The following is a 10,758-nucleotide window of genomic DNA, read 5'->3' as shown; positions in this document are numbered from 1 at the left end:
AGTAACCACAAAGGAGCTCAAAATCTACATTTCTTAAAGGGAAAGAGACAGTTCCATTGTTTTATACAATTGTATTGTAATTTCATATTACATTCATTTTCAATTTTCCTGCAAAGTAAAAGGAAACTGATGCATGTAAGTGATCTGACTATATCACTTTTTTTTTCTTTCAGTCATGTTATGTTTTTTCAGTCATGTTATGTTTGGCTTTGTATGATAATCCCTTGGCATATGTTGTATTTACAACCCGTTATGTAATATAAGATAAGATAATATTAGATAATAGCAGAGGATAGTTATTAGTTTTACTGCTGATGATCCCACCCATATTTCATTATATTATATTTTTATTTTAGATTGTAATATAAAATATAATATAATGTAATATAATGCCTAGCTCTCTGAAATGAGTGTTTGCCGTGTGGGATCATCACAGTAAAGCTGTCCTCTGCTCTCATTCATAAAACACTCTCTTCACTCAACATGTACTTGATGAACTGTTCCACTTGGACGCCACAGTAGGGGGCGCTCAAGCCCAGCTCGACACAGTACAGCCCGTTAAAGCGCTAATCAACTGTTTAAAGAATAAAATCTGTTTTAAGTACTTCTTTACAAAGAGTCTTACGAAATAACCGGATTTACTGTATTTCCAAAATCACATTCACCAAAACTAGTCTTAACTTTCTCCCCCCGTCGACGAGGCCGAGTGGTCCAGTCCATGGAAGCGGAAGTTCTGACAGTTAAACGCAGAGCGAGCGAAGTGAAGTTACGGGCACTTGTATGAGTTTGTGTTGATGTGTTGAACACGGTGGCGTAAACATTACAGAGAGATTTAGAGATGCGACGGAAGCAGAAGAGATTATTGCAGATCGCGTTTCTGCTCATCGTGGCCTTTCTGTTCCTGCCGAACGTCGGCTTGTGGTCCGCGTCTCTGGAGCGGTTGTTTGACAGCAGTTCTGCGGACGGACCCGGACCCGGACCCGGACTCTCACACACACAGGTACCGCAGATTTCTCGCAGAAACACGGAACGGTCACTGTCACTGGGATACAAGACTCCCTGACTCCCTTCCTTCACCTCCGTCTGAACCGCGACGCGACGCGAACGTCGTTGAAGTTTTGTCGCGTCGCGCTCACTCTGTCAACGTGGTAATAAGTTATCGGCTGATCGGTAATTATATGTTCACAGTTTAGACTCGTATCAGTTGTCATGGGAATTAAACACAAATACCTAACGTTAGTCCATATTTTAAACATTAAAGTTAACTTTTTTTAAAATATTCATTGAGTTAGCCTAAATAAAAGTAGTAATATAAACATTTCTGTTAAAATGATTTATCTGAAAATTACACTGGTTGTTTAGCACTTTTTTTGCGCTTCAGAGCTAAATTGATTTTATTGGTATTGATCGTTTATTTTTATTTTGGACAACTTTTTAATTTTGGAAATATATTAGTTTAAAACTGTACTATTTTTCTAACTTTATATCAGTGTTCCTGAACTCCTGAAACGCCTCCACTGTAGTCTCGAGTTTCTTCCGGGAACGAACACGTCACAATATTCCTCATTATAATAAGTAATGCGCAGAATAAAGAGGCGGGGCCTGGTTGAGTTAGTCAGTAGTGTGTTAAACTGGTGGTTATGGTAAGGGGCGGGACATTCCCCAAACACACTCGAAGCGCTCGACCAATCACAACACACTGCTCCAGCCGACCAATCAGAGCACAGTGTGCTTTTCAGAAGGAGGGGCTTCATAGAGACAGGAAGTAAACAGAGCGTTACTGACAGACTGGGAAGAGAGGAGCCGCAACACTGGAGAATATGAGGAGATAATCAACAATTAAGCTGGAAAACCTGTTCTAGTATCAAGACTTAAATAAAAAGGGCAGAAGTTGAAGGTTTTGTTATGTTTGTGAATTACGAAGCGAGCTTAAGTTTGAAGAAAGGCACGATATGGCCTTTGCTTAAACACATTGGCCTCGCTTAAAGTCACAAGAAGCAACACAACGAGTGTTGTAGTGTTTCCACCGAGCAGTGTGTGTGTTTGACGTATCAGATCTCCCGTGTTCAGGTACAGGCCGACAGCTGTACACCTGTGACGTCCCCGCGCTGAAGCACAGCTCTTCTGCGGGTGAATACGGCTCTGCATGTGAATATGGGTCTGGCCTGATATGAGGATAATGCAGATATCTGCCCGAGCGGAAGAGCGCCGGATGTGAGCGGCTCCTGAAAGGCGGTGTTGTGTTCTGCTCTCCACACGTGTGGTGTCGGCGGGCGCTCGTCCAGGCCGAGGGCTGTTAGCGCCTCTGTTTAGAGCCCGAGCTCCAGCGATGACCGGCAGGTGCTGGCTCCCGTTTACTCAGCCGCGTAGCATCCGCGCTACAAGAGTACGTGCGCCCGAGAGCAAACATCTGCAGACGCTAAATCCCCTCTATAACCCAGTCAGAGGAAGAGTGTGTTCACATGCGTCTCCTCCCCGAAATAACCATGAGCTGACAACGCCTCGTTTACTATATCCTCATCTGCATATCATCTGCATATCATTTGCATAACATGTTTAACGGTACAAGACATTAAGAGAATATGAGATACGGATGTGAGTCACACTACATTCCTAACAGTCATTTAGTAGTCTATCCTTGCATTGATTTTTAATAAATCAATCAAATAGTAAAAAATACATTTCAGAGAAAGTGTTTCTCAATCTTTTCCACTGGCCAAATGGTATTTTTACAATCCGTGGCACACACTCCCGATCCCACACGTCCCCATCTCTCCGCTAGTGTGTGTGAGTGCAGTGCCAGGGACAGTAGTGTGTGTGAGCCGCTCTTGTTATTAGCAGAGCGTCCGGTGACAATGTTTGCATTTATAAAACAAACACGTTTCAGAAACCACGTCCCTGTTTGCACTCGTGCTGCACCCTGTGTAAGTGTGTAAGTGTGTGAGTGTGTAAGTGTGTAAGTGTGTGAGTGTGTAAGTGTGTGAGTGTGCACTCCTCGAGGAACACACACGACTGGCATTCCCACACTGGTGAAGTAAACCCGCCTGTCAATCATCCTGCACCAAACTAGTAGCAACTCTGCTGGTGTTTATTACATAATGAAGCATCATTTAGAAGACGGGCAGAGACGCGTGTGTAGTGCGTGTGTGTGTGTGTGTGTGTGTGTGTGTATGTACAGTAGGGGTGTGACCACACAGACTCCTCATTGACTGAACTCATGACTGGAGGAATAGTGTGCAGGTGCATTTTTAAACGTTTTAACTAATAATCTTCTAATGAATGTCATGAGTATGAATTATCAAATGCATTGACAGAAAAAATACACAAGCCCTGCAAAAGGTTTTTACTGACTGGCTTTTTGATTTCCCATGAGCCTCTTCAGACCGTACTGTACATGAGCTTCCAGAACTTCTGTGTGTGTGCGTGTGTGTGTGTGTGTGTGTGTGTGTGTGTGAACCCCTTTACACAAATTGAACAGTTAAAACAGTAAATGACAAAAATAAATAAGTTTTCTCTTAGTCTTATTAAGTGCAACCATAATAGGGATGGGACGGTATGAACATTTCAAATCACGATTATAGTGACCAAAATTATCTTGATTATCAATATTATCACGGTTTTGTTAAAACGATATGAAAGTGTTCGAAAAGAACTGATGCTCACACTGACAACATTTCAACAAGTTTTATATTTGAAAATCAACAAACAACGAATAAAAGAAGCAGCTCTGTGCACTTATTAAAGCAAGATTATATTCTGTGGCATTTCCTTCCTTATAATGACGTCGTCATAGCAACGCATTATAACACCGCGCACATCCACGCATCACAACGGGCGCGCTCTCGTTTCATTCAAATACAACTCGCCGTGTTGCGTCTCCGTTTTTGAGTGTATTGAAAATTTAATCGGAGTTGATTTGTTTACAGAGATTGGTAACATTGTTGTGATCATCTTGACTGGACGATTGTTTTGTAACAAAATATTTGTATATAAATATATAACACTGATAACATTCAAGTGGACATATTCTACCCCTCTTTACAAGATGTAGGCTAATATAAGTCTCAGTGTCCCCAGAATGTGGGGTTTTCATAAGCCATAATCATCAAAATTATAACAAATAAAGGCTTGAAATATCTCACTTAGCATGTAATGAGTCTATATAATATATTAGTTTCACCTTTTGTTGAATTACTGAAATAAATGAACTTCAGTTCTTGAGTTTCACATATGCTGATAATATGAATCAAACAACTAAAGAAAAACAGAAGATCCCTCAGTGCTCTTGACTGAATAACTTTATTAGCTTTAATAAGAATACGTTTCTTACTTGAACTGCTGTTAAACGCTCTGGAGAGGAGATGAACATGCGGACTGTGTACAGCTCACTGTGGGCGTGGCCTGTGGTATTTGGGCGGAGTCTGTCAGCAGTTGTGGGCGGAGCCTATGCAACGTCACAAAAGCTAAGCTCTGCAATCATGGCGATGTGCAATATCCTTGCAGCACCAAGTAGAGTTAATATTAGTCAATTATTTCACAACCTTCATTATACACTTGGAGAAATGCCGAGGTCCTGACCTCTGGTGGGTACGAGCGATAATTGGCTCTAAAATATTTAGTAATGTATCTTGAAATTTATTTGGTTCTGGTATTTTCCCCCCAACCCTAGAATCAAGGCTTGCTCCTCCTCCTCCTCTTCCTCTTCCTCTCTCTGCTTCTCCAGGTTTTGTGCTCTGCTCTTCAGATAATGCTCTCCTCAGACAAGCTTCGTGTGTGTGTTTTCAGAGGCCGAAGGGACGGCGAGTGCAGAGCGACGGCGTTCGGAAGCGGGACTGGCATGACTACGCCGTTATTAAGAGTGAGGCGGCGCGCTCAGGTACGTCACATGACGGGGAATCTCTTACAGCGGACGTGTTAGATTTGTTACTGAAAGATGCATGTGCTCAATAGATAAATGCATGCGGAACAGTTTGAATTACTCATTTCTACAAATCCTTTTTTTCCGGTTTAATTTATTTATTCTGTTTATGTTTTGGACTCCATTTTAATGGTTAAATTAAATTGTATTAATCAAAGTATTAAATCATGAAACGTATACAATTGAACAATAATTCATTAAAAGTTGAACAAAAATTTAATATTTGATATAGGTTTTAATTTTTCTCAAATTCCGTTATATAGTATATTTTTTAACCAAAATTTTCCACAATTTCATTTTCATTTTTTATTAAAAAACTTGTCTAGTTAATTGAATTAATAAAAACACAACTTTTTTTATTTGTTTGAAATAATAGGGCCGTGTGAAATGTTGTTTTTGTCAGAAATTCTGTGTGTGTGATATCTTTGTTGATCTTTTAATCAAATAAAAGTTAAACGAACCCTTTAGTTTGAGTGCTGCACAACAAACGTTTACTGTTTAAAATTAAAACATAGAAGAAAAATTTAGATTATTCCCTAAAAAATTAAGTTGTAATAATAATTGTATTATTAGTAGTAGTTGTACTAGTATTATATTTCTTCTGTACAACAGTAATATATTTCTGTCACAATTTCTTTTTTCCAAACTTTTATTTTGACGAGTTGAAGACCTTTGAGTTTCGGGGTGTGTATGAGTTGATGATAGTTTTTCTCAGTGAAATTGACAACGGCCTCAAACGCAGCTCAACCAGCGCTTACTTAATGAACCGTTATATTTTTATTACCTTATAATGAGGCATTTCTGTCTACTTCCACATGTTTCTACGGTGGCCCTGAGCGGACAAACGCGCTTCGCCACTATGTTGTTCTTCATGATAAGAAGCGAGCTAAAGTCAGCGGATAAAACACTGACACAATGATGAACAAGTGACAACAATATTCACAATAACATCTTTTTACTGAATAATCAAGTAAACCTAATTTCTTAATTTATCTTTGTAAAGAAACCTCATTGCTTAACTGGCTACTCTCTGCTGTCTCAGACGACGACATCACTTCCTGTCGGCCACCGTAACTTCTGTTGGGTGCAATTCACAACCTCACCACTAGATGCGGCTAAACTTACACACTGCACCTTTAAAGCTGTGTAAAAACACATGTTGTCATAACTGATTGGTCATATATTTTTTACAGTGCAGAAATTTTGTGTGTGTGTGTGTGTGTGTGTCAGGTGTGGGCGAGCAGGGCCGGCCGTACCCCCTCAGTGACTCGGACCGTTTGGATCAGGCCTACAGAGAGAACGGCTTCAACATCTTCGTCAGTAACCGGATCGCCCTCAACAGATCCCTGCCCGACATCAGACACCCGAAGTGAGCGCTTTTCTTCTGCCCACGCCATGTTAATCACATCTGAGTCCGACGCGCACACGCCTGAGTCCGATACCCACACACATCTTGTTGTGCTTATTTTACAAAAGCACAACGTTTTATTGTTATTGTGAGTTTACAGGAATAAAAGTAAACCCTTTACAGTTTTCATTACTCTTATCTGTATGACCAAAAATGGAGTATTTTAAGTTAAAGCTACAATATGTAATTGTTTCCACCGCTAGGAGTCGCTAGCCTCTCACAGTAACACAGGCGTAGGTTGATGACGCAGTGACGAGCTGAATGCTGGGACTTGCTGTCGAGCTGATGGATCTAATAATGTTAATGGATGAGTGAAAACTTTGATGTTTTTTAACTTTACAGTGGTATGAAGCTGTCGCGATTGCTAATAATAGACAGATATCACACGCGAGTCCCGCGGATATAAAGGAAAAGGTTATTTAATTCTACCGAACTAACGTACCCGCAAGTGCTGAATTACTACTCACACAGGACAGTTTATTAGACGTATTAAACGTGTGAGGTAACGCAGTGCTGTTCACTCGCTCTAACGTTACACTATCACACTAAACTGCATTTGAGTGTGTTAAAGTTATAATGTTATTCTATGTGTTAGTTCGTTTGCTATATGAAACTAGCAGTCAGCTAGATCAACATTAGAATAACATACTGATCATATTCTAACATGTCATCATGTTTGGCTATATAACACTGATTTGTTTTATGTACATTAATACTAATACTAATAAATACATACTAATAAAGAGTGTGCAAGAGCGGTGTCGCTGTCAAGTCGTGACTCGTGAAGCTCTGTCGAGTGGAAGTTAGTCGCGGACGCTAGCTCTCGGCATCTCGAAAACACCACGCCGATACTGAGCCTCATTTTAGTTCTCCTTTTGTCCCAAAGTCTGCTTGCCATGATCCATAATGTTTGAACGAAATAAGAACAGCATAACGTTACGCACTACGCAGTTGTCCACGTCTGTCACCATGGTTACGTCATGGCTACGGCAGTACGAGTAGAAACCGAGGATAGCGCGGATATTGCGTCATTGACAGGCGACATTTTTTTCCGGGACGAGCCATTATTTAAAATGGGAATTTCCCTAAAATAATAATTATTTGGAGACTTTTGGGATATTGTAAGTACACAACTGCAGGAAATATATCACACTGTGCAAGTGACTTTTGGATATTTTATTACAAAATTCTTACATATTGTACCTTTAAGCTGATGTATGTCATGCAGTAAGCGGCTCTCCACACAAACACTAATAATAGCGCACATTTATCTAGGCCAACATTACAGCGAGTTAACTTGTAGAATTGCTTCTTCTGCTACATATTTCAAGTGATAAGCCATATCTTTGGACTTCCTGGCGTTAACAATCTGTCCATTACTTCCTGGCGTTAACAATCTGTCCAAATACTTCCTGTGTGATTTCATCACTTCCTGCGACTAACCGACATGTTGACTAATGGTTAGTCCACTATTAAGGGGCAGCTCTAGTAGTAATATAGTTAGACAGAAGTGTAATATTGAATATTTAAACAGGCCAAACTAGTATATTTCCCTTTCCCTGTATTACCTCCTCATTAAATGACTAGTTCAAACCTCCACACAGCAGTACATGTCCTTTCCTCCGCTGTAATCGCCTCTCAGGATTTCCCTCTTTTGGAGAGTCTGTCATGGGTTTTGTCCTCCGCTATTGTAAGCATGGATCATGTTTGCTGTGGTCTGTGTTCACCACTGTAGAAGAACTTCTGCTTCGGATTACTTTACAATGAGTCAGCATTTCCTTCTTACATCGTGCAATCCAGGAGTGAGAGAAACCTAACGTAAGAAGGCAAACGACAAACATCACAGCTTAACTTGCGAATTAAACATAGGCGTAATGAATAATGGGTAGTTTTTATCTCCAGAAGAGATCGGGGATGTTAGTTTGGCTGGGTCTCTTCCATATAACCGGAGATTCAGGAACACTGTCAAAGAGTGTTCTGGTTGCTCAATTCCAAACATATGTATTCACTAGTGGACAAACTAGTTTTACCAGACGGTTAGGTTTGGCGAAAGAGAACTGGTAGCATTTTTCTAAACATTTTTAACTAGCCCTGTTTTTATATATAGGCACATTAAGTATACAGTCACAGTAAGCGTTTTCTGAGAAACACCCAAACAGTTTTGTGAATATTTGCTAGATGTCCATGTAAAAAGCCACTCACTCACTCAGAATAAAATCTGAGTCTTAACCGTGTCAAAACTCTAAGAATGCTTACTCTTAGACTTCAGAATAAGTGTAAAGACTGAGATCTGTTATTTAAGAGACACACACTTTCCAACGAAGATATGATGTATTGGAGTTATGATGATGAGTTGATAGAACCATACAGGCTTGATCATCAAGATCCAGTTCAAAAGTTTACATAGGCTTGACTTTTAATATTGTGTCATAACCTGCATGATCAAAAGCTTCTTGGGCCTTAATGAATATTTGTGACTTCTGCAATAGTTTTGTTCGAGTGCTTTGGGTCTCAATATAATATCATATATCATATATATCCATATCATACAGTGACTGTTGGAAAGGGTTAATGAAGGATTTTTGCGGGTCAACACTGCTCAACTATCACAAAACTCACAAACAGGCATTGATCATCCAGGGCACACTTTATTAGGAATCAAGGGTTTGTAAACGCTTAACTGGTTCATTCGTGCAAATTCAACAATGGCTACGTTTACATGCAACCAAATAATCAGTTAGATATGGGATTGGCGGCTCAATCGGACTGAAAAGCACTCATATAAACACCTTAAAGCTACAACATGTCATTTCTTTCGCCGCTAGGGGTCGCTAACCTCTTCCAGTAACACAGGCGTAGGTTGATGACGCAGTGACGAGCTGAATTATCGAATCAAATTTCGACCGGATTTAAAGGAGTGGTTTATTCCTTTTCCAATAATCAACCCGATTGAATCACATGATTAGCGTTCAAGTAAACACTTCTTGACCAATCAGAATGAATTCAGTCCGATTGAAACAAAAGTTGTGCTTGTAAACGCAGCCATTGTGGGACTAAATGTGATGCATGTTTTTGAATAACTGGGCATATATTTTTCCTCCACCAATGAAAGTGGTTCCAAAGCTGTAACTGTGTGTGTGTGTGTGTGTGTGTGTGTGTGTGCAGCTGTAAGAAGAAGCTGTATGCTGAAGATCTCCCCAACACCAGCATCATTATCCCCTTCCACAACGAGGGCTGGTCGTCTCTGCTCCGCACCGTCCACAGTGTCCTGAACCGCTCGCCGCCTCGGCTCCTCGCGGAGATCGTGCTCGTCGACGACTTCAGCGACAAGGGTACACGCATTATAATCACTCATTCCTGCGTCATCATCCTCAACACCGGCAAGCAAACTGACTTTAAAAGACGTCTGATAGCCATCCACACACAGCCAGACGTCTGATAGCCGTCCACACACAGCCAGACGTCTGATAGCAGTCCACACACAGCCAGACGTCTGATAGCCGTCCACACACAGCCAGACGTCTGATAGCCGTCCACACACAGCCAGACGTCTGATAGCCGTCCACACACAGCCAGACGTCTGATAGCCGTCCACACACAGCCAGACGTCTGATAGCCGTCCACACACAGCCAGACGTCTGATAGCCGTCCACACACAACCAGACGTCTGATAGCAGTCCACACACAACCAGACGTCTGATAGCCGTCCACACACAGCCAGACGTCTAATAGCCGTCCACGCACAGCCAGACGTCTAATAGCCGTCCACGCACAGCCAGACGTCTGATAGCCGTCCACACACAGCCAGACGTCTGATAGCCGTCCACACACAGCCAGACGTCTGATAGCCGTCCACACACAGCCAGACGTCTGATAGCAGTCCACACACAGCCAGACGTCTGATAGCCGTCCACACACAGCCAGACGTCTGATAGCAGTCCACGCACAGCCAGACGTCTGATAGCCGTCCACGCACAACCAGACGTCTGATAGCCGTCCACGCACAACCAGACGTCTGATAGCCGTCCACGCACAGCCAGACGTCTGATAGCCGTCCACACACAGCCAGACGTCTGATAGCCGTCCACACACAGCCAGACGTCTGATAGCCGTCCACACACAGCCAGACGTCTGATAGCCGTCCACACACAGCCAGACGTCTGATAGCCGTCCACACACAGCCAGACGTCTGATAGCAGTCCACACACAACCAGACGTCTGATAGCAGTCCACACACAGCCAGACGTCTGATAGCCGTCCACACACAGCCAGACGTCTGATAGCCGTCCACACACAGCCAGACGTCTGATAGCCGTCCACACACAGCCAGACGTCTGATAGCAGTCCACACACAACCAGACGTCTGATAGCAGTCCACACACAGCCAGACGTCCCAAAACAAGGCAAAGTTTGAGCTGTCAGTGAACATTTC

At 42.0% G+C, this 10,758-nt stretch overlaps 1 protein-coding gene across 1 annotated transcript in view; it reads left to right on the top strand.

Moving 5' to 3' along the window:
- Positions 1-713: 713 nt before the first annotated feature.
- galnt10 (UDP-N-acetyl-alpha-D-galactosamine:polypeptide N-acetylgalactosaminyltransferase 10 (GalNAc-T10)) overlaps positions 714-10,758 on the top strand; it is a 32,406-nt gene continuing 22,361 nt past the window's right edge. The window contains exons 1-4 of the mRNA XM_079585003.1: positions 714-1,000; positions 4,786-4,876; positions 6,149-6,287; positions 9,492-9,658. Of these exons, the coding sequence (XP_079441129.1) occupies positions 839-1,000; positions 4,786-4,876; positions 6,149-6,287; positions 9,492-9,658 (559 nt within the window). The 5' untranslated portion in view covers positions 714-838. The remainder of the gene's footprint in view (positions 1,001-4,785; positions 4,877-6,148; positions 6,288-9,491; positions 9,659-10,758) is intronic.

This window comes from Phoxinus phoxinus, assembly GCF_949152265.1.
Source record: "Phoxinus phoxinus genome assembly, chromosome: 17".
Taxonomy (NCBI): domain Eukaryota; kingdom Metazoa; phylum Chordata; class Actinopteri; order Cypriniformes; family Leuciscidae; genus Phoxinus; species Phoxinus phoxinus.
The sequence above is the reverse complement of the archived record's forward strand: the minus strand, read 5'-3'. Positions and strand labels throughout refer to the sequence as shown.